The following is a 24943-nucleotide window of genomic DNA, read 5'->3' as shown; positions in this document are numbered from 1 at the left end:
TAGATACCAGGAAACATAATGCTATCCCCTGAATTGCTGAAAACGTGTTTAATACTCCAAGCAATCACTTAAAGAGGGGACACTCACCACATTCTAAAAATGCTCTTTGGTTTACCTTGTGCAATTGCCAGCACTGTGCATATACGTTTCCTGTTTAATTCTTCCTCACTCCTGTTTGTTGTGGAGAAGATCCATCAAACAGGGGAAGCATTTTAAGAACAGGAAAGTATGACTATCAAATAAGAAATATTGGCACAGAGATTCAGGAACAGGCATTAGTACCTAAAGCTACTAATACACCATGTGAAAAACATGTGTTTGCCCAAGAATATCTGTAGAGCAGCAGAGCACCATACTGCCTTTGTCAGATTTACTTTATGCTAACTGCATGAATTCATCATGAAACCAAATTTCCTGCATCTCCTTCAGCAATGTGATCCTACCACATCTTTTATGTACTTTCTAGCAAAAGAAAACCCTGTTGGAGTCTCTATAATATTTTCCAAAACTAACCTTGGAAATTATTGTTTTGAACAAGCAAAACTCTGCTCACAGCAATGCCTGTTAAGTACCTGGAATTCCTCAGCTGCCAGCTGGAGTCCTATGATGCTTGACCAACAACTATTATTTTTGGTTTTGTTTGTTTCAAGTGCAACATACCTCCATCTTCAGTGGTACTCTTTCATTTCATATAAATATTTCCTGAAACAATCTGTGGCAACTCTACATTGAGCCTAACTACAAAGGAGAGGCAGGTTTGTGGATAGCTATTATAATTTGTTATGTGGCTGCTTTGATGGAAACAAAGCAGTAACACAGACACCTCAGAAAGAAAAGGTCAATTTGTAAACCTGGTGTACACTCAAGTTATTTAAGCCCTTCAATTCATCAGCATCCGCTCTCAGGACTGCAAAAATACCTTCCTTCTTGGAAGTCATCACCATGGCACCTGCCCTATTTCTGCAGTAAATCAATTGGCTCCATTGACTGTTGAGTTATTTTACTTTACCTGTTTTTCTATGTTTCGTAAAAGCAGGGTAGGGCTGCTGGGTGACATTTCAAAGTCATGCTCCGGTAAAGAATCCTGTCTCTCAATGGCAGCTTGCGAATTCCCTGTGGTGTTTAATAAAGCTTCTTGGTCTGTCAATTGTATTTGCTTCTTCAAAATGTCTTTTGGAAATGGGAATTCTTCTAAGATCACCATCCCCTAGACAACAGCAACGAAACACAGTTGGTTGACAACGGATTAACCGTCCTAAATCATTTTAAGGGGCAGTCGAACCTGGTACATCCCCCTTAAATCCTCCCAGCAAATCCTTGGAGCACTTTAAACTACATTTTAAATACACTTCACAGCTAAAATATAGAAACTGTAGTTATTTTCATTAATAAAAAGCTGCACCATTTATGCTACTCCTTATAAGAGCAATCAATTTAGTATTGTACCACTGCTTAAACATCTGTGCCAAAATTCAAATCAGAAATTCATACTTATTAAATCTACTGTATGATCATTTGCCACTGATTCTAAGAAGAGGTTTTTCTGTAAGAAACAACCACCTTTTAAGCTGGTTATATATATATATATGCATATATATATATATATATATGCCTATATAACTAGTCAAATAAATTTTGTGGAGGAATTTTAATATGTTCTATTTTTTTCTATTTTCTCATTCCTATCTATGTTCTTAGCAAAACACCATGGTTGTTATTTTTTATGTAGCAGAGATGGATACAATTCAAAGCAAAAGCCTTTTGTAATTTAATAATTGATTTTTTTAAAGACGAGCATTTTTAGAGTTTCATAATTACAGAGGTAACTCTCCTAAATATTCTAGCAATCTCACTGCTATTCAAGACAATCTGTACAAATGTGGTAGCAGACATGGTATGCCATCTAGAATGCCACCTAAGAAGATAAAAAGAACTTTATATAAGAGGAAAATATCAGTTTTGTAAATGGAACTAGGAAGAGTACCCCCACTGTGTTTTCCACAGGACAGATTAGAAAAATAGGTGTCAAACCCAATCCTAGGGAACATCTCAGTTGGTTTAACAACTCAGAGTTACACAAAATAATAAAAATAACTTTGTAATAGTCAAAACCAGTTTCTAAAGAAGTCCCTCAATTTGTCACTACCTTGAGCAAATAAATGTAATACTCAAGAAAAGTCTATCAGACCTCTGCAGGCTTTTCCCAAAGAGAAGGAGAAAACAACTTGCTTGCTTTTAAGAACTACTGGCTGTAACTCAAATATCAAGCAGATATTAAAAGAATGGGACCATTCAATTACACTGCCTCAAATTTTTCTTTCTAGTCAGAATATTCCAGGAAAAGACAAGCAAAGATTATCATCATCTGAACACAAGGAAGCCTTTTATTTCTTCTTTCAGTAAGACAGACTTCACCTAGGTTGTGGCTGTGGAAAATTAAAGATCCTGTAATTTTACTCACACTTTGACACCTTGCCTCACCAGCAACTTGCCCTAAAACATAAAAAGCAAGTCTCAAAGAGACTTCAAAGAAGAGACTAAGAGAATATATGAAATTGTCCTGTTCTCATTGTGTCTCTAACTTCATCCACTGTTTGAGTTATATAATATTCAAAGCTGAGAACAAGGATAGTCTCTGAAAACAAACATAGGTGCTTGAAAACTTGAAGGGTTGACAAGGCTCTGAGCAACTTGATCTAGTTGAGGTGTCCCTGCTTACTGCAGGATGGTTGGACTAGATGACCTTTAAAGGTCCCTTCCAACCCAAATTATTCAATTAAAACTTGCTTTAGAGCCTAAGAGGGGCACAGAAATTCCAGACTTCCATCAATTGGATACCAGAGTTTTTCCATTCACTATCAAGTAGTAACTCATCATCTGTGGTTTTTCATTTGCAGCAGATGGAAATGTATCCAGACAGTATCACACGACAATCTGCAGACCAACAGCAGTTACAAAGCAGGCAGTACCTTCAAGAAAACTCAAGTATAGATCTAATTTTTATGTGCCACAACAGGAGGACAAGCTAGCTCAACAGATCTAAACCACTTCAGAATTTAAAATCATTAGATCTTTTTAGTAAAAGAATCATAGGTTATGACCACAGAGAGTGAAAAAAAATACCCCACAAAAGTCTCAGACACAAATTCTCAAGTCAGAAGAGCGGGAAGACACAAAGGAAAAGGGGTGAAAAAAGGGGGGCCATCTTGTTCCATTGGAATTTTATTTTCTTAATTGGAGGAATCCTATTGACAAGCACAGAAAGGGGAAAGCAGAAAGGGAAGGAGACAACTGACAAAGATTGAGAATACTGACACTATAGGAACTGTAAGTTAAATGGGTTACAATCAGTAGGTTTTGGCCATGAACTCCCTCCACCCTTAAAAGGAATTTTTTTGTTTAGTAGGTAAATGGATTTATACATGGAAGGGCCCTCAAAGATCCAGAACTGCTACTTCTGTGTGCATAGAGACAGAGAAGACACAATGTGTTGGGCAGGAAACTGTCCACAAGTCAACCATCTGCGTCATGGTGTTAGAGGAGTGGTGTTTTGCCTGAAAATACTGTTCGGTGGCTATGAATCACATCTTTTTTCCACTCAAAACACATGAAAAAAAAAATTAAACCATTACATCCAGCATACGAATTCTAATGACATTGTGTAACTACTTTGCAGCCACTAAATGAAAACAAAGAGCTCTTCTGTCAGCCCACGTGTCCTTCCGTAGTGGCTGCACTGGGGGTACTACAAATGTGTATAGAAAAAAAATTACAGCCAAAAAAAATGGGTAGCTAGCTTCAATGTGAGACACAACACCAAATACTAAATACCACAGCTGGTAAAAGGGGCATGAAATTTGCAAAAAGGAATGTCACTAAAGATCTACACCAGGAAGATGACTAGGCTTTGTGCCAACATACCACCTAATGGGAAGAAAATGCATGACTAAAAGAACGTTCTTCCTCCCATTTCTCTGTTATTTATTTCTCCATGCTCTGCAGCTCATGAAACCTATATCACCCTAAAGGCTTTTGGGTCTATCAGTGTGCATCTACTTGCTATATAGGACAATGCTTATATATGGGCATTCTCACCCTTCACCAGAAGACAAGATCTCCTTTCACTTCCATGGGCACAGAGGCAGGACAGACCCTCAAACAAAGACTTCAATTATTTTTTAACAAAAACTTTACTAGGGAACAGTTATGAGGAGGAGAAACAAAGCTGGATATGGAAAGAATGGCTTTGAGAGTGAAAGGAGAAAAAGGAATACATTTTTATGTGATTAGAGGAAAATGCATTCTGGGGGTGATCTCCCTCTCATTTTTAACCCCTTCTAAGTCTCACATTAAGCCACATGAAGTCTAAAGCATCTTCTGGCTCCTCTCCATCTGTGGTTATCTGACCCCAGGTTATCGGACAACTTTCATGAGGGTCATCAATGGAGAGACAAAGAGCCCTCTTCTAAAAACCCTCATTATCACACTACCAGAATTATCACAGGTTTCGTCTTCTTGCGCAAAAGAATGACCTGGGGAACCCATTAAATTGATAGTTAGATTATTAATGTTTTAGGAATGTGACTTTCCCACTGTCTAGCCAGTGTGATTTACCAAAAAACTAGTAGATGAGTTACACACATTGGAATTCTAGTAATAATTAATCCTTGACCTGTTCAAAGTGCTGCACAAACATTAACTAGGTAATCCTCAGAATAAGCATGCACTGTAAGTAACAAAAAACCTGACCCTGAAATCCCACAACAAAAAATGAATAACCAACCACCCCAGCTGAAAACGAAATTGTCTCTTTTACAGAGGGAAAAACTAGCCTGGTAAATGCAGTACCTTGTGCTGGGCCCTTAACAGTTACTCACAAAGTCACTAATTATCAGAGATAGGAAAGTAAGAGTTCCTAACTCCCAGTCCTGTACAAGGTACAATACTTTTTAGCTCCTGATGTCTTTCTCATTAACCTTTGCGTGCGATAGCCTGCGCGGATAAAAGAACTCTGAGGAAAAAAAACAATAACAACACCAACACCACCAACAAGGAACCAAATAAATATTACAAGAAACACTGTCAAAAGATAATTTGAAAAGCCCATTTATGAGCTTACAGACAATACCTTGGTGGCACGTATCTGCCTGTGAAGGTCAGTTAGTTGTTGGATTTTGTATTCTAGTTCTGAAATCTGGGCCTGAAGCCATGTCCAACGGCTGCCAATTCTAGCTCTGTCTGCAAGCCACTTCCATTCAGAAGTATAGCTGCTGTGAAGACAAAATGCTGGTTAGTCCAAAAATAAAGATAACCACATTTGCACAAGAAAATTTTTGACAGCTGCTCTGCCTCATGTTGCAAGCATCTCAGTTGCTTTCAGAAGATATCTGATTATACCCATCCAGTTTCACATCATCTTATTTCTGTAACTACAGAACTTGCCCACACCAGTAAGATCAATGGTTCACTGGCTATTCCCTGGCTGAGACAGTTTTCTGTGTTATAAAACCAAGAGCTGGAGAAACTACCAAACTCTACCAGTTAATGCAGATTACAGCTTCTTAAAGAATTCCAGTAACTGTACCAGCAAGAATCCAGATTTATTTCAACATATTTCCTCCCACAAGCTTCCACAAATACTTTTTGCTAACGACTGGAATTTAATAAAATATCACCCAGCAATGACCAGCTAGATATCAAGTCACTGCCCTAAAAACTAAGTAGTTTAGAGTTCTTTCATTTAAAGTTTTTTAAAAGTATAGCATAAGTTTGGTCACTCTCACTGCTGTTTACAAATAGGTACCCCTTGTAACACAAAGGATTTGCTTCTCAGTACTTGTAATTGTGATTAGCTTAACTTTATTGTGCTAAATTCATCACTGGTATCAGCAAACCTTACTCAACCTGCATATTAAATAGATGAATGACATAACAGTACAACTCAACAGTTTTAATAACCAGTAAGTTTAACTAACAGAGACAACAGAACGCAGTATTTTAGAATGCAATCTCCATTGGTATCCTACCATTCACTGAGTTTAATTAGAGAAAATGGCTGGTGGTTTTTTTCCTAATAAAGCTGTCAGGTAGTTTGCCCCAGTCAGCTTAAGAGAACTGTAAAGCCAAACTTCTTCGGGAAAAGATGTATTTTTACTCAAGTTACAACGGATCTAAATCTATTGGATCCAAATCCTGGGTAAGACTGTATGGTAGGTTTTGCACAGGCAATACATGTGATTCCCCTGCTCCCCAAGCAATGAAGCGTACTGAAGAAGCACAAAAGATACAAGAAAATGTAGGTGCCAGAGAACTGGCATAACACAGGTGCACTTTTTTCATGCAGAATCTTGTGTCAAGTACCTCACCAATGACAGAAAGGTAACACATCACCCTGCAGAAGATGCTACACATTTCCTGGCATCCATAAAGAATCAATAAACTTGAGAATCCTAAAATTTTCAGGGCAAAGATTATAAAATATAACTCAAAATCTCAGAACTTCAGTCTACATTAGCTATCCTAAATAGTAAGAACAGACACAGTTGCTGGTAAGTTACCTGTGAAATAAAAGTTTCCATCCTTTTAAAATATGAATTATCTGCCCAAATAATTTACAACCAGCTTGAGCTTTTTCTTACATAAACAAATGAACATATGATATCAGAAAGGAGATTGAAATGGCCTGTTTAAACTTAGATTCTGTGTGCAAGCAAATGTAGTGGATTACCATCAAAAAGAAACTCAAGGAACTCTATAAATATATGCCATAATAAATTGTTTGCATTGTATATATTCTGTCAGTGACTTCATCCTAGGAAAAAAGGCATATGAAGTTGTCTTTTTGAAAATCTATTTTTTTTTTGTGAGGTCTTCATATTTATCTTTGTTTTCCCATCATCACCAGCACCCAGTAAATAGCCCTGGATACTTATTCTTTAACCAGGTCTTCTTGCCAAGAACTTCCCTTGGATCAGCAGCTTTTGCATGCTTGTCCTTCCTGGAGTCAAGAAATACAGGTTGTGGAGAAAGGGAAGGATACAACTTTCTGAATTGGCCCAAGTCAGAGTTCAATTAAATAATTTGTTTACAAAAGTGTGGTGGCTGGAATAGCTAGGATTTTTCTCAGAACCCTGAGATGGCAAAAAGCTGGTCCTAAGAAAGAACTGCTTAGCAAGTAACAAATCCCATAATCACTTTAACAAAAAAGTTAAATAGGAATAAAGTGCATAACTGAAAAAAACCTAACAGGAGTGTTAAAGTGCTTGTTTCTATTCCCTTCTCAAAAGACAAACAAACAAACAACAAAACTCCACAAACCAGAACACTGTAACAAGAAGGCCCAGGTAAAAGAAAATAAATCCCACTGATAGAATTACCTGTCAAGTTAGATCAAACAGTTTGGAGAGAAAGGTGAGCTATCCACAAACAAACTGAGGAAAAGAAGATGGAAGTAACTGAGAAAAACAAGTGCCCACACAGCTGGAAAACAAGAAGTAGAATGGAAAGAGCTGGAGTTATGTCACATATACTGTGTAAGACCAGCATGGCATTAAAAGAGTTCACAGAAGGTAAGAGAACAGTTAAATTTTGTAACCTGAAGAAAAACGAGTCATATCCTCTGTATATTACTGCCTTACATTAAAAAAAAAATCCTCTGCAAAGTTACATCACCAGTTATTTTTAAAAAATTCATTTGCAGCTTTTTTCTGAAACACAATATTAATGTGTGAATTAATCACATTGTGTTAAATATATTATGTGTATTTTTAATTCATTCTGAACAATTATGCAAGCATTTCTTAAGGCTTTAAAGTGTACTATATAATTAAACTAACAGGATTTAATTACCCTGTAACAACTATGTCCTTAGGCCCATCTGTAAGGAAGAGTCTCCACTGAACTAAGCACAAACAATTTAAGCTCAGGCTAAAAGAAGAAATTTTGGCTTCTCTGTCCTGACAGCCCAGCCTGCCCATGCCCAGCACCTACACCAGCACTTGGGCAGCCACATGGTGACATGGATTAAAGAGTTGCTCATGGTTAATTTTAACTGCAGCAGGTGGGTGCATGAAGCAAATGTATCCCTAGATCCCTTTCCCACTTTTGATGCCCTGTGGACAGAGAGGCACATGCTTCCCACAATGGAAGGAACAAGAAGCACAGGATAAGGCAGTGAGCATGAACCCACCTTTATGAGACAGGAGGTTAAGAGCACTGCTAAACTCCATACCCATCTCTGTCTTCTTTGATCTTGCATTATTTATTTACCACCTTTGCTTCTGTTTCTCTACAAACTGATTAGTAAACCCTATAACTCCTCAGAGGAAGATAAAATCTTTACAAGCCATCCTCACACCCCTAAAGGCGGATGTCTGAATGGAAAGTATTATGGTAACATGAGTGACAAAGGATAACAACCCGTTACTATAAGTAAAAATAAATCAAATTTATAAATCTGCTCCTGGGATTGTGCAGAATAACTGTGCAGAATAACTGTCACTCAGTCAAGAAACAAAGCAACAAGAATTTGAGAGGCATTTTCTAATGAGCAAGAGTAGATGACTAATTACTTTTAACATGATGACAATTAGGAGCACTGGTGTCCCTCTCTCTTTTGCTTTGTAGAAAAAGAAAGCTGTTTTGAGGTAGCATCAGTGAATTCATTAATTCTGTAAATCCAGAGAAGAAAAACAATACACACAAAAACAAACAACAAAGAGTTACAAAAATAACCAGGCTTGTTACTGAAGGAGGAAGTCAGAGCAGGTGCTAAATAGAAGCTCCTGCTCTGGTTCTGTGTTGGTAGTGAGTCAACTAAAAAAAAAAAAGTTTCTGTCTTGCTTGCTTCCTGTGTGCTCCTTTTGCAAAGCATCTTTATTTGTTTCTGTGCTTTCGATTCTAATATCATCCATCCACTAGGAATTTAAAATTCATTTCTCTGCTGGCAACTGAATATAAACCAAATTACATTTGCAAAAGTTTCTAATGTTCAGTACTATAGTACAGTGAAATATTGGGACTTAGATATAAACTTACTGCTTACTGCTCTTCTGATGGCTCTAAATCTGCATTCATCTAGCACTATTAGAATTGGTAGAGCAATATTGATTTTGTATGAATAAACCATCTAAGTTTTCTTAAAAAAAGAAAAATATAAAAAGAAAAATAATAAACAAACAAACAAACAACCCAAAACCAACCAACCAAACATGCTGGGATTGCACTAGAGGCAAAATTTATTTCTATGTGAATACTGGCTTGCATCTCCCCTGTTTTGGTTGAACTGCAGGAGGCCAATCCTGCACAACTTGCAAAAGAAAGAAATGCAGAACAAACAAGCCAGGAGCACAGACACAAACGCAGGCAGACAAAGTATGATAAAAAATATAGCTAGGAAACAGACACTCAGGCTGTGCTGTGTCACCCCAAAGTAAGGGACAGGATTCAGCTGGGGACTGTCAGCACCAGAAATACAAGCATTTCATCAAAGCTGCTTGCTTTTGATGAGACCAAAGAGGGGAGTGAAAAAATATTAAATTGCTATTCCAGTCAACACTAATGCTTGAACCAAAAGAAGTTTTCAGCCATGATCTGTGGACAGAACATATGGATGAACCCCTCAGTGCCCACCTTCCCCAAAAGAGAAAAGAGAATTGAGAATAAACCATGTTTTTATGTAACCAAACCAACATCAGAGAATGCAACAGGACTAGAAAGTATTTCCAGTGCCTCCATTATGTTGTGGGTAAGATTTGTTTTCCCTACAGCTAAGATGAGCCTGTCTCAAAAAACAAAGCCAGGCAACCTGACTGCAAAGGGGAACTTCTAACCAAAATAAAATTGCTGTGCTAGGCACACCCTGGTGTGTGTGTGTGGGTTTCTGGTGTTTGTTTTGTTTACAGGGGAGGAGAAAGGGTGGAATTCAAACCTTTTAAGAATATTTTATTTTTACAAACAAAACAAGAAGCCTGAAAAACAGTTCATAAGTAATCAAGGAGAAACAAAGTTGTTTAAATGCACAAAAGATGCAGAACCTGGGATTGATAGCAAGTATCTAGGAAGTTTTTTTCAAATAGGTATGGTGAGCACAGCAAAGAGTATTTTAAAGCATGCAGCCCTGTGCCTAAGGCAAGATTCTTCACAAGTATTTTATATCCTGAAAATCAAAAGGAAACAAACAAACAAATGGAGGCATTCCAGTCTTGTAACTCCCAGTGAGAACAAGTAACATGCCCCTACACACAAGCTGGAACAATGACAGAATGCTTCCTACTGGTCAAGAAAGGAGGATGCCTGCAGAAACATCAAACCTCCCAAATGCAGGTTTGCCAACCCGAAAGAGTCTCCTTCCAAAACGTCTGTTTCAAAGACATAAAGGTTTTCAAACACAAACAAGCCAAAGAGAGAGCTTACCTAGTGTGGGTAAGGAAAAATGTCTCCAGTTCCAAAATCCTACATTAAACATTAAGAACAGCTCCCCTCACACTTACATTTCTGCTCAGTTTCCTAACATGCTCTTTATTTTGCTTTCTGCCAGGCCACGTCCCCTTTGGTTTATTCCAACATTGTTCTGGCATCCCGTTTTCAGATTATTTAGTCTAAAATGACCCTGTGATCCTGACCTTGGCCATCCCTGCTGGTTCATCACCTCTTCTTGTTGGGAACTCCTGGGTTATCAGAGCCTATTGCCAGTCCAGCAAGTGTACAGGAACCAGAAGCAGCTCAAACTACAGACTGATTACCCCCAGAATAAAGAGCTAATCTCCTTCTTTCCTGGGAGTCACAGAAAACCACAGCGGAAGTTATAATTTTGATGAAGGATTCAACTCCACAAACTGAAATGCAACAAATCAGAAAGCTGTGCAGATGTTTAAATCCCATCCCAGATACCTTATGACTCACAAGGAAATTCATGAGACTTAACACACTAGGGAAAAAAAAATAATAATACACCCCCCAGTTCTCTTGGGAAGCTCACTCAGTATACACAAATAGAAACCAGTTTGCATTTACCACAAATGCTCAACAGCACACTGGGGCAGGGGGGTCTCTCAGGACAGAAGCTGCAAGCCCATGAACTTCCTGAGCTGCCCGATTTTACACCAGCATTACAGTCAGTTTTCCTGAGACTGCATGGCAATGCTCAAAAAGCAGATGGTCTGAATACAAGCATTTTCTTGCAAGTCATTAAGGTGAGCACGGAGCTGCTTCTACATTCTGGTAACACATTTAAGTCAGGCAAATTTAGATATGTAGTGCATGTATTTAAGATATTCTCATCTAAATTTTACTCAGGAGATAAAAATGCCCACTCCCAGCAAAAACTTCCAACACTTCTGATGGCTGAACAAACATGTCCAACTATGAAATGACCTGTAAATGCTTTCTCAAGGACTAATTCTTCCAGCACAGCTCCTAACTGTTTGTTTTGAGAAGGAACTAACTTCAGTAGCTGTTAAAGTATTAATTTCCCTGGACCAGTTAACTGTTAAATCCATAATAACCACATAATTTAAAAAACCAGCAAGTGCTGTTTTGTGAACTCAATCTCTTCTATACATTCCAGAGTGCAAATAAGATTTAAACAAAATGCAACAGATATTGTCCTCTGGTATCATATCAATTCACCACAACAGAACAAAACACTATTTACTCTGACAGCTCACTGCCAGTTCTTGCTCAGATCATCCAGGCATGCTTGCTATATACTGACTGCAGAGAGCAATGTGCTTTATGACAACCAGCACAGACACACAAAAAAACTCAACACAAAAAATTAAATACAATCAATCAATTAAAAGAAAATCTCTAGTACTCTAAATTACCCTGCAGCCTCTGTGAAGACCTGCAATCAGGTCATTCTTCTAAAGCTTCTGGGGCTGTGATTATCTTTGGTGTTTAACAGAAATGTCTACCTAGCAGAGATTTTTTCCCCTGAAACACTACATGGCTTCAGAGCAGATGGGTTACAGTTCTCCCTATCATCTACAGACATCAGCAACTGCTTATCACAGCAATTCCTGGCACCCACGTCTGGTCCCACCATCTCTGACGTGCTGTTGCCATTTAATACTTTCAGACCTGCATCCAATAGCATATGTTGATAGTAACACATAATTCACATCTTATCTTCCCAAACTGAAAAACTTTATCCAACTGAATATTTCTGCTAAGCCTAAGGAATTTATGCAGTAACACCTGAAACTATCAACCATAGCTGTGATTTTCCCTTGAAGAGAAAATTAATTGTACAGAACTGGAGTAGGGGAAAAAAAATGAAGTAGCAACAGAGTAAGATTTTTCCATCTTCCACAAATGAGTTCAGAAGGATCAGTGAGAAAGGGAGAAGGGCAAAATCAATATTCAGGGAAAAAGGCTGTAGAAAATAACTGAAAAAAATGTAAAGGGAAAGCTTCTTTGCTTCGATACCTCAGCAAAGGAGAAGTTTTACAAGAATTTCGCACTGGAGCACTATATGTTCCCTCACATCTTCCAATCTGATGAGATGCCACACCCAGCACTTGCCAGCTAGAGAGTTCTTGCAAAGAATCACACTATTACTACAGGCTTTATGTAAGAAACTGAATTGTTACACTTAACTGTTAACTTAACTTAGGGCTCAAGAAAAGGAATAAAAATTTAGCTGCTTAAAGAAGTGTTACAGTGCTGAACTTTGCCAATGTCTGACTTCACAGCCTGGTAGGTGCTTTTTATCTTCAGTTTTGTTTACATAATTCCTTAGAGTTGTTAATGATAAAAGGCCCAATTGGTTGGTGGAGGTGGGGTCAGTTAGAATATTAACTGCTCAAGAAGAAAAAAACCTGTGAAAAGTAAACAACCAAGGCCATTTCCTCTTCTAACAAAATTTTAAAAATACAGTGCAAAATGCGTATCTGCTAATGCCTTTAGTAAGATATTTAAAAATGAGATTCACTTTATTCATAAAATGAGATTTATTTTAAAATAAGCTTCAGTGGGCTCCCCCAGCACCCCACTTCCATCCACTAACCCTCTGCATGCTGTAGAACAGGCCAACATGGAGGAGAGAAGCAGGCAGCACTAACATGCAAAGAAAAAAACCATACAAACTTCAGAACAACAGGGTGCCTGGAAACAAGCTTCTTTTCTTGTCTTTGAAATGGCACAACATCAATAGATTAATAACAAAACACCAGGAACACAAGCCTAGAAATTCTCTGTAAGTATTACACAACTGCCCTTGAAAAACAAGTAATTAAGTAAATAGTGCTACATCTAGATCTCACACTCAACATAAAGTAAGACAGGACTACAATATATTCCTTTAAAGATCTGTGCAAATGGAACATTATTACAGGATACAAGCAGCTTGTCAATGCTGTCTGGCCACTGAAGTTGGTCTCAAAATCTGCACATAACTTCTCACAGGGAATAGGTGGGCATGGTATTTGTGTAGTATCTAACTCTACCTTACAACTGACTTCATTCCAGCTATATATAGTACCAGATTCCAGTGTAAAAATGGGTCTGAAGCATATTCTTTTTTGAGACCTTTTGGACAGACAGCTAACAGTGGGACCAGAACATGCACATCAGATGCACTGAAAATCACCACCAGGGTTTTGGTAGCAGAGAGGCCACAGTCCTGAAGAACAGGGAAAAACTGCCTAGATTGAGGCTGTGGCTAGTGAGGGAACCTACATGGAGCAATCCAGTGAGGAACAAGAAGCAGCAGATGCTCCAGCACACACTGACCTCACTCCACTGAAGGGGTAGGTGCCATGATGTGAGCAGTGTGTGTGCTGTGTGGAACGAGCTTACAGGACAGCTGGGGGGACCTAAAATGCTCCCCAGAGTTCTGGACACAGCCCACCCAGAGGAACCAAAGGAAGGCGTGCTGAGCATGGCACTCCAGTTGGGATGAGACCCTGGCATAGGCTGGCCCCAGAGCTGCCCCATCGGGGACCCCAACACCTGCCCTGGGGACACAGGACACCTTAGTACATCAGAAACCCAGTCCCTTGGGTCCCCTGCAGTTGCTGTAAGCCTGCTGTGATTGATAGAGTGAAAGGTGTCCCTGCCTGTGGCAGGAAGGTTGGAACTGGATGATCCTCAAGGTCCCTTCCAATACAGAACATTCTGTGAGAAATCAAACAGGACCTGGCTGGCTGCTTTGCAGGGCAGGGACTGAGTTTTTTACGAGGTCAAACCCTGCATTTCAAAGAGCTTGAGCTGGAGTTTTGCTGTGTTTTATTGCTGCCTGGTCCATCCCCATGGGCTGGCAGGAAGGGAAACCTGCAATGCACATACATTCAGACACAGATGTCCATATATTTTTTTTTTTTATTACCTGAATCAGTAATTAAGTTTGTTTGCTAGTTGAAAATAAAATTTATTCATATTCCCCAACAGAAAACTTCTCACCAAAAAGGGCTGAAAGAGATGAAAATAAGATTGTTTACAGCTGTTTCAGTTTCAATAAAAAAAGAGCACAGGTCAATGTATTTAAATACAACATCTAAAATTACATTCTTAACCCATATTTAGCAGTATGAATGAAACCCTGTTACACGAGTGTTCCTATTTTGGGAAGTCTTTGTGCACACTCTTTATTTCATGTGAAAAGGAAAGCATTTAAATGATTTCCTGTATCCAGGGGCCCATGTATGCTGGTTTCCAAAGGAACTGGATGTTATCTCTTTGAAGGAGATCTTTATGAACTCAGTGTTATCTCTAAAATGAATTAATGCTATCCTTACTTTACAAAATGTTATAAAGATCAGTTCACTGTTGTTTGTAAACAAATCTTTTAATTAAAACAAACACATTTCACAGCTTAGAAAATAGCCAGCTATAAACCATTGATTTAGCCAAGAGCTAACATCAAGCAAACTCTTCTTGATCTACCATTTAATTGAGCAAAGTTATACATCTGCTTCTTAGGTTTTCTATTTCACTATACTATAGTGACTGTGTATAGAACTGTCATACAGAAGAGTAATGCCAGGTTTCTATTTAATATACATTCAAGAAACTAGCTAACTCAAAAGCTTTGACATTCCTGGCTCTAAAATTCCCTTGCAGGTCACAACTTGTCAAACCTTCTGCCTTTCATTAAAACCTTTCAGTCTGCTTTCAGCAGCTGCAAAAAGCCTAATGTAATTACAGGCTAGAAATCAGGATCCTCACACACAAGGAACTTTACTCTGGTATTATGAGAAGGAAGTGTTGCTCAAAAGTTAGTATTGCTGTATATCAGCTCTTTAAAGAAAAACAGTAGATGTATGTGGGACTCCAAAGAAGTTGTAAATCCTTCTCTCAGAAATCCAGCTGAGTGAGGTTGAATTTATTCTGAAATAGGTGTAGGCCTAGAGTGAAAAGAGAAGGTAATACAAAGCAAGCTTTTCTTTCATTCCCTGGTAACAATTCTCCTCCCACATTCTAGTGACAAGGGCCAAGAATTGAAAGAATGGAATTCATGAAAAAGCAATGTATAAAACATTTTGAAAACAGCATATTATTAGCACCTATGAATTTATACTTATCTAAAAGCCCTTGCATTAATCTTCTATGTAAATAAGACATTTCCCAGACTTGTTAAACTAAAAAGGTCTTAAAAATTGCAAACAATTGAGGTTCTGTGTTTAAAATGGAGATCAGTATTTAGCCCTGGCAGACTCACTTCCTCCCCTTCCCAATACCAGAATTCAGTTCTGCTATCAGTTATGAAGCAAAATTACAGCTCAGAGTGGAAAATTAGGACATGATCTTGTAAAAACAGCTTCTCCTTATAATGAAGCTCAAAGATATGCAACAAACCCCAGCCCTTAAGAAGTGCCTTCTATAGTGAGGCCTGAAGAACTGATTTGATGTTGCTCATTTAGCCATGAGAAAAAATGCTAGGAAAAATGGAAAATATTCAAGAACAGATTAGATGTGGAGATACTAGTCACAGTATTTTTACCCTTCCTGCTTTCTCTCTGCTTTACTGCTCCCTTCCCCACTAAGTCGTTGTTGTAAAAGCAGATTTCCCATCTCAATTTGCAACTAGCAATCTAAGGGGGAAAAAAAGAGGAAAAAAAAATAGAAAGAAAGAGCTCCTATCTTTACACATTCACTGTAAAAGTTTCCAGGCACGATAAACCCTGTAGGCATGGAAAAACACAACAGAGCTTCTCCATCAGGCTGGGGGATGCTGAAGGATAATATTTCAAAATACAGAGGAAAAACATGAGAATATTTCAGAAGGAAAAAATCCCACCAAACTATGCAAAAGGACTTTATTCACATGAAGGAAGGACTGGAGAAGCAGGGTGCAGGACGTTTCATGAATAGACAGAGCTACTTGTTTTGCAGAAAAATGTACTGTAAGCAGCTTTTCTCTCTAAGCAATTGGGTACAGATATTATTGTTCGATAGAGTGAGCAGTTGTGAAGAGCATCCTTTGAAAAACCCCCGTGACGCATCTCTTGATTCTGGAAGGTAGAAGAAAAACTCTGTACCCTGCGACTTTAAGTGTTTCCCAAATAACCATCTCAGTATCAGACTTCCTTGTGCTAAGTTGTAAACAACCAGAACTTCTAACCATATCAGCTATACACACAAAATAAATGAAGAAGGATGTGGAGTTGGCCTGGAAGGATACAATACATAGCTCCAGGAAGCAAAGTTGTGTTGTTAAAAAAGCTTTCTCTCACATCCTCCCCTGATTTTACCTTGTTTGAAATCTGTGACCATTTCTATGAATAATCTTCCATCTTGATAAACCATAAAAAAGATGAACAAATCCCAAGTAAACTCAGCTGGTGAATGTTGTCTATGTTGCATTGGAAGTGGCTGATGTTAGCTGTGAATTCCTGAAGGAAATACTTTTGGTCAGCTTTGTGATGCCCTCCTCAGGCCTTCAGTCCACTTTAGTTGCTAGTGCCTAACAGGGAGCTCGTGAAGCAGCACCTAACTTCTGCCTTTTTGAAACCAGAGAGAAGTACCACCATAACCCCTGTGTGGTGACTCAGGAATTTCCTACACCCAAAGGCAGGAACAGTATTAGAACACTCTACAAATTACTGATGGAAATCTGGTGCTCTGCCTAAAAAAACTTCCATAAAAACTGACATGTTCAAGACACTCGTGAGCTGATGCTAACAGCAAAGTGACAGAATTCCTGAAAAGAGCCAACTTTCTTTCGTATTTCTTTTTAACAAACACTCAAAGGACAAAATGTGTTTTTATTAAGTTCCTGAAATGGGATGAGGCTTTCCAATTACTCTAGGAATGAGGAAGTTCCATAAGTCGTGTGAACTGTCAAGTAGAAGAATTGCCTTCAACAGCAGACCAAGGCTTTTTCTTGTCTTGAGGACAGCAACTATGTAATGCACAAGCGATGAATAATTTTCTAAATATCTTATAACAGTTATTTGCAACTAAACAACAAAGGTATTGAAATAGATGGATAAACAATCTTACTTGAGAATCAAAGCATTAAGACAGAGCTCAGAAGAGCTTACGTCAACATTCATCGAGCAAAACTCTTCTCAGGATAATGAGAATGAACAGGTTCAAAATGCTAAAAATAGCTCCAGGTTTTTTTCCTAATCTGCAGAATCTGAGCCAGAATCAGCTTCTCCCTCCTGATGGGAAACAGACTGTTCTCAGGTAAGCATGGTAACTTCAAGTTCCTCCTCCCTTACATGTGCGATTGACATCTCCTCCCCCCCTAAAAATGGATAACATCACAGCAGTTATGACAATGACCAGCCACCAGTGTGATTAAACACTCAAATGCAGTCAGTATACTGAGATACAGGCAAAACAAATGCATTTTTCCCCACTCACCACTACCTTAATAGAACCTTACAACACCTACAGTTGAGTATTATGAAAAACATCACTGAGGAAGATTTCTTCCCAGTCAGTGGAAGTCTTCACTGTAAAAAATCAGTTGCAGGTGAGGAAATGAGTATTCTCTCATCCACATGATAATATTATTTCTGGAAAGCACTAAGAGTCAATTCCCTAGGAAAGAAAGGCATTCCGAAGAACATAAATCCACTTAGCCAAAAGAAAAATGAATGCTAACTTTTTTTTGTTTCTTTTATCCAGGTGAAAAGCAATCCAAAGAGCCTTAGAGTGGCAAAGATCAGGAAAGAGCAAATCTCAGCAGCTGCACTGGTAAATAACTGAGTTACCTTTGCCATCTAGATGAAAAAGTGCAGCCTGTTAGCCACTGACAAAGACAAAGCCTAGGAAAGATGAAGAAATGAAGAAAACCTTTCCAAGCTGAAGATAATTATAAATTCAAATAAGAGGCAGCCTGTTGTCACTGCAATATTAATTCAAGCATTGCCTCAGCCTATACCACACAGACAAGAGTCTTCCTCTTAAATCAGGCAGTACTTTAACCCTGAGCTTGCCTGCCCAGCAGCACAGTTCAACCACAAGTGATTCTTGCACTGTCTGGGCAGCAAGGCCTTTGCTAACCTCATCACCCCTGCAGCTTGACTGCTGGTTCAGCAACAAGAACATAAAAAAGAGAGGAAAAAAACCCAACAACCCACAAAAAAAGGGTTGCACTGAGTCAGCCTATAGATGACCTACCCAGTCTCCTGACTCTTAGCAGTGGCCAAGATAAGACTCTTAAAAACAGAGCTGGCATGGAGGGAGCAGTGCTTCTCCAGAATACTCCCTCTCAGCTGCCAGCAACAAGCACCTTGGGGATTTCCTGAACCAGAGGTGGTGTCTTTGGATCTAATAATTTTCTATGGATTTTTTTCCACCAGTAAAAAAACCCCACATTGAGTAAGCCTTAAGTAGAAAGATAACTTAAGGAATTCAAATGCCACAAGGAGAAACAGAGGTAAAGTACTGGCAGGCAGAGTTAGAAACTAGACTGTCCCTGGCAAGAAGTAAAAAGAAAACCCTCACACAGAACTTCAGTATAACCTTTAGATTATCCACTACCCTTCAAGAAGCAGAGTTTATCATCAGTTTTTCTTTTTCAGTTGACATAATCACAAGATAAGAATCCTAGAAGCAGAGTTATAACTCAGAATTTCAACCATATCAGCTAGGAGAAGAATAGGGATTCTCCTGCTCTCAGAAGAGTAAAAACTACTGGTTTTCCATTGAAATATTTCAAAATGAAATTATTCTTTGCAAACTCAAATATTTAAGGTGACACTAAAATAGTAGGCAGGTGGTTATGCTTTCTTTGGACAATACATAAAAGCAACTGAAAACCAGTTTTACTCCTCTCTCTTTTCCAGGCCTAGGGAGTTTAAGGATCCACAGCAGCAATTCAATACAACCATGCTCTACTGAAGCTAGAAACAAGTAGAAACAAGCTTCCCTGATTTATTCTGAATGTCTGCTTTTCAAGAAAAAGATCAAGAAATTCATATTTTTAAATATTTATTTTTCCACAAACACCAGTATCAATGCATCTCAGAGAAAAACATAACCAGGCCTGACTTCAAGTGATAGAAATGTATGTGCAATGAAGCTGCTGCCAAGATGCTGTGTTTGTGTGAAGCTTTGTTTTGGATGTCACTGTCCTAACTATGATATCTTAACAGACCTTAAGAAACACTCTGTTTGTCCAGTCGTGGAAAGGGGGAAGCAGCCATCCTTTCACAGCTTTCTAAAATTTCTTGGCCACAGATTGCTTTAATAGTGTAGCAAGGAAGGGTGGGGAAAAAAAGGAAAAAACAACGAAAAAAATTTATATGTTCTACAACCAGGGAACAATTCTACTGTTTACTTCTCTTACTCAGAATTTATTTCCTAAGCTACAAAATTTGTACTGACAGTATTAGTTAACAATATCAATGTCACTCTGGTTCTTCTTGAAAGAGCAGCTACAACAAAACCATCACTGCTAGTTTCCTTCGCAGTAGTAGAACAACTTCAGTAATTAACATGTTTAAAAATATAATGCAAAAAGCCACAAGCTTTTTCAATACACAATCCCCAAATACTGTATGCCTTGACACCCGCATCAGATGATAATTTTTACTCCTTATCCCATTCTTGTGTATTTCAAGATCCTAATGTTTCCTAATTCTTAGTAACTCCACAGTAAGATTAAAATTGCTTTCACAACAGAGAAAACTATAATTTACAGCACTGCTATCACTATTTGATTTACAGCACCATCAGACTATTGAATAATTAGCAGTACTAATGTAATGCAAACAAGTACAGTAAAAAACCCATCTAGTTCTCTACAGTCTAGTAGAGTAACTGTTCCTTAAATGCTATAATTATAAGTTCTTACTTTCTGTGTGGCCCCTGCCAAACCTCACTCACACAGGCAGTCCTGCTGATTTCAGTAGGACTATCTATTGAGTGAGGCTACTCACACAAGAAGGCATCTGCAGATCTAGACCCTTCCATCTTGATTTATAAGCATGAAGCACGAGTCTAGCAGGAATTTAACACTTACGCTTCCACAGTGGTTCTTAGAGTCTGTTCCTCACCATCTTCATCTGAGCTGCTACATGTTGCATCAGAGTCCAGATCCTTCTCCACGCGAGACAGCAACCCTCCAGTAGAAAGTGCAAACCCCAGGATTTCACCTGGTGCAACGCTGACTCCATTTGGTACGTCCGTGCTCAAACTACTCTCCAACGTAGTTGTGTTGTTTTCTGGCCAACCTTCAGTGCACCTGAGGGGGCTACTGCTCGAAAATCTGGTTGGTTCATGAAAAATCTTCATTCTTTGTAGCTGATGTTTCACGAAGCATTTCAGCTGCTGATCACAGTGTTTGATAACGTGCTTTGCCAGGAGCATTTGTAAACGTTTCTGAATTCTTTTGGCGCGACTTATTTCCATTTGTTGCTTGGTGACATACTGGAGTAAGCGAGCGTACACCTCCTCCGGGGTGCAGCTCAAAATCCCTTCTGAAGGCCTGTGAAGAATTTGGTGTAATAAATCCCCTTTTATTGATTCAGTGCAGGCTTCCAAAGCCCTACCCAAAAAAACATTCTTCTTGTACCATTTACCATTTAAAAGCTGCATGTCTTCTGGGTTACTGGATTTGGTTACATTTGAACCCGAAAGTCTCTGCGCTTCTGCCAAATTCAGAGATGTGGTCTCTGAAAACGTTTCCCCTTTGACCTGTTCTGCAGGTTCCGAATGACTAACCAGACCAAATGATGTGTCAGCACCATTACGTAACCAATTTCTCATCTTGGAGCAGTCGGGCTCTCCTGCTTTGGGTTGCTTACCGGTTCTGTTGCTAAACGCGGAATTTCTACTGGGTAACAAGACAGACTGATAGCTCTTGGAGGATGGTGGAGAACCCAAGTGCTGCACACTGAAGATATCATTCCTGAGGTTGGGCTCAGCAGTGGGGAACCCCAGGACTGAGCAAGTAATCTGTGCGATGGAGTCCTCTTTTATCTTCTCTTCCACTGCTCTGGAATTTTCCATGCACAAAGCTGTATCAGACTCCATAGCTCTAGAGGACAAAGAAGGTGACAAGTGGATACCATGACCTTTTGTTGCTGCCTCTCTGAGGGCTGGTGTCATTATAGCTATGGTAGGTAGTTTACAGCAAACCTGAAAATAACATGGGCCATGTAAATTTTCTCATTTTCATGACACAATACAAACAAAATAACTGTCATATAATTCATTCTTTCAACATTATTCAAAGATTCCATTAAAAAATGACATTATCTAGAAAACATGGATAGATTATGCTCCCTCCCAAGTCAAACAAAACTCTTTTTGTTGGGTTTTGGGGTTTTTTGTTTGTTTGGGGATTTTTTGGGGGTTTGTTTTTTGGTTGGTTTGTTTGGTTTTATTTTTAGTTTATTTCATTTAGAGGTTGTTCCATGTGCAATGAAAGTCTTTACCTCTCAGGGGAGTAACTATTCATACCTCACTGCATTTCTGATCCTATCGGTCTGAGAAATAAGACTCCCAAAGTTCAAGACTGCCATCTAACCTTGCACAAACTGAAAAACATGACCATAAACCATGCAACTGGAAGGATGTATTTTTAAATATGTTTGTGGTTGTACATGTATGTATATGCACACACATACAGATACACATCTACACATTCCCATTCCATAACTCTGGCTGGATTTTCTCTTGATTTGCTGTAAAGACAAGTTACTTTCTGAGTTGCATTTGGTTTTTCCTCAGGTGTTTTTTAATACTTAAATGAGTCAACACCAACAGTATCACAGAAATGGCAGCTATGCAGCTACCTAGTACAAGGTCAGCAAAGCAGAACACCTACTACATGATGAAACACTCTGAAACAAACTCACAGGCACTACTGAAATATATTTAAAGTATATCTATAGAAAGGAAGCACTTTATTAATAAATTCATTATATATTCTCACAAACACACTTCAGAAACCAAGGATCAAGGCTAATGCTTCAAAAACAGAGAACATGTTAAGTTCTAAATGCTCCCCAGAAAAATCTTTCCTGTGCCTTTGTGCCCAGTTTTTCTATATACATTAAACATTGCCTGCATAATACAAACAGTATTTTTTATAACAATGTGGTTAAAGCTGAGAAGTTTTGTTTTACAAACTCTTTTGCCTGTGCCTTGATATAGCTTGGAAAAAGGGTCCCCAAGCTCTGGGATCAAAAGACCAGTATCAACTGCACAGCCTACAGAGCAGAAATCACTGGCTTACACTGTACTTTCAGCTTTGATTAGGAGATGGTTAAATAAATGCCAAGAAAGATTTAATTGAACATGGCCTGCAGAAGCCTGAAAGACTTCTACTGTCAGTTCTTCCTTAGGCAGCTAGAGACAAAGCCAGAAGCAGTGACAGAGCAGTAACAGAAGTGAGTATAACACAGTAACTCCACAGTAATTTCTCTGTTCAACCACTGCACTAGCTGAGCAGCATTTCCACTGCCCTCTTTTTAATGTCATCAGTTTCTTCCATCTCCACAGAAACTGCATAACTCAGCAATTTTCAATGCAAAGATCCCATAAGGAGTCAATGATTCCAAGACTGCCACATATGTATCTTAAGAAAAGCAAAATCCTGCCTGAAGCCTTAGCTTGTTTGTAACTACAAGTTTTACACTGAAGGTGCAAACATTGGAGGGAGATTAGGAGAAGTACCAGTCTGGGCACTTTCTCCTTACCCGTCAAAACATGAATGAAAACAAAGAGCTGCATATTCCAGTATTGCCTTAACATTCTCCATATGCTTTATTCACCTTTGCTTGCTCCCCATATACTTCAGCCATGAGGTTTTCATCTCCATACACCACCTACTCAGCATCACAGGGACTGGGTTTGGTGGTCCTAATGCTGATGATGCTATTAAAAACCATTCTAAATAATACTATTAAAATATCCAGGATTTTAACCTTTATCAGCAAGCCAATAACTTCAGGCTACAGAGGAGTAGAGCACATAGTACTCTCTGGTGGACAGCTATTCAAATAAGAGTCTTGTTACTGGGATCAGCAAGGGAAAAAAGGCACATATGAGAGCTGAAGCCCTAAGTTGCAAAAGCTCTGGTGACTTGGCAATACTCTCAGCATCTGTCTGACTTGTGGTTTGTGTCTTTCCAGTCTTGTAAGAGCTAGTAAGCACTAGAATTAAAAAATCAAATCGATTCAGACACCTGTGCCTTCCCTCCTCTCAGTGTATGGCAAATAACTGAGTATGATAAATTATTTATCTTGCTTAAAATATGAGAAGAGAACAGCAGCCCACACTTTCTCTATGGGGTTACCTTGAACTCAAGGTCCTCATCTTAGATTTGCCCCTGGGAGCTCCAAGAAGCTCTCTCAGAAGAAGGCTGTCAGCCTGATATCTACACACACCAAACAACAATTTCATAACTGTTCCAACTTTACTATCTACCTTCCTTAGCCTGGGTGGTTTATCAGTCACACATTGCTACTCCTGAAAGCCAGAATACATCCATATGCTGTAGAGCTGCTACTCAAGCAAAGAAGAAGTTTGGAGATGTGTTTCTCAGATACATGTAAAAGGTGGAGGTTCTTCAAAAAACTGGCACTACAAAATTTTCATAGTGCTCTTTCTTAATTTGATCATTTTCCCTCAAATACTATATACTTTTCTGGCACAGTTTCAAATTTCCTACCTTGCAGAATGCCATTAGCAAATTATTTTAAGGGTTTGTAGGGGGTTTTTTGAGTTTAGGGGACTTATTTTCCCATCTATTAGGGGAAAGAGGTAAAGAGTACCCTCAAACTGAACCACAAACATTAAAGAGCACTGACAAACCACTCACTAATTAGGAGTTCTTGACAAAAGATGCTTAAATAAACTGCTCAATTAATCCCTCACCTAGCAACTTGCAAACTTCACATGATGTTTCTGCCCTGAAGACAGTTTTGTGAGATACTTCAGGTGTGTTCCTCTTATTTCAGTGACACCAAAAAGACTTTATATAAGCTGGTACTGTCCCAGGCTCCAGTCCTTGGCATTTCTCCAAGAGGTTCACAAACACACACACAAATCACTGGTATGTGAGCAAAACAAAGTATCAGCTGCAAAAAAAATTAGAAACAATTTTTAGTACAAGTTCTTGGCTCCAGACCATTTTCATTTTGACACATTTTGTTTCATTTTGGCAGAAAGCAGCAAAAACAGTTTCACTCCACCCTCATTGCAAGGGAGCTTCCAGAGCTGAACCTGCCATCTCCTGGGGTAGGGGGAAAAGAAAAAATGCAGAGGGAGGGAAGACAAGAGCTACAACGTAAGTGTTGGGGAAGAGCCTGTATTTTCATTCTGGGAAAAGCTTTTTTGTCATGGGTAAACTATTTCAAGGATTTTTCCATTGTGTACTATTGAGGTCCCAAAACCAGAGCAGCTGAAATGCTACTAAACTGGCAAATAGTTTGCTTTTTGTCTGCTGAATACGCTCTCCACTTGAAAGTCAAAAAAGTATTGTAAAAAGAAAAGCTGACATAAGTATTTGGTAAGAGAAGAAACAAGTACCAGA

General features: G+C 38.8%; 1 protein-coding gene across 10 annotated transcripts in view; it reads right to left on the bottom strand.

The window, feature by feature from the left end:
- Positions 1 to 24943, bottom strand: part of KANSL1L (KAT8 regulatory NSL complex subunit 1 like) — a 68108-nt gene that overhangs the window by 39788 nt on the left and 3377 nt on the right. For 3 of the 10 annotated variants that reach the window (XR_003987744.1, XM_030454163.1, XM_030454168.1), the window contains exons 2-4: positions 20423 to 21540; positions 5129 to 5270; positions 1010 to 1207 (exon numbers count right to left, since the gene is read on the bottom strand). Coding sequence is in view for 9 of the 10 variants with exons in the window: in XM_030454163.1 (XP_030310023.1) it covers positions 1010 to 1207; positions 5129 to 5270; positions 20423 to 21540 (1458 nt within the window). In the remaining variant the exon portion in view is untranslated. Of the gene's footprint in view, positions 1 to 1009; positions 1208 to 5128; positions 5271 to 20422; positions 21541 to 23180; positions 23329 to 23704; positions 23733 to 24285; positions 24634 to 24943 lie in introns of those variants that run through there. The other 7 variants (XM_030454170.1, XM_030454171.1, XM_030454172.1 and 4 more) reach the window with 6 other exon arrangements.

This window comes from Calypte anna, chromosome 7 (genome assembly GCF_003957555.1).
Source record: "Calypte anna isolate BGI_N300 chromosome 7, bCalAnn1_v1.p, whole genome shotgun sequence".
Taxonomy (NCBI): domain Eukaryota; kingdom Metazoa; phylum Chordata; class Aves; order Apodiformes; family Trochilidae; genus Calypte; species Calypte anna.
Note: the sequence above shows the minus strand (reverse complement) of the source record. Positions and strands in the feature narration are given on the sequence as shown.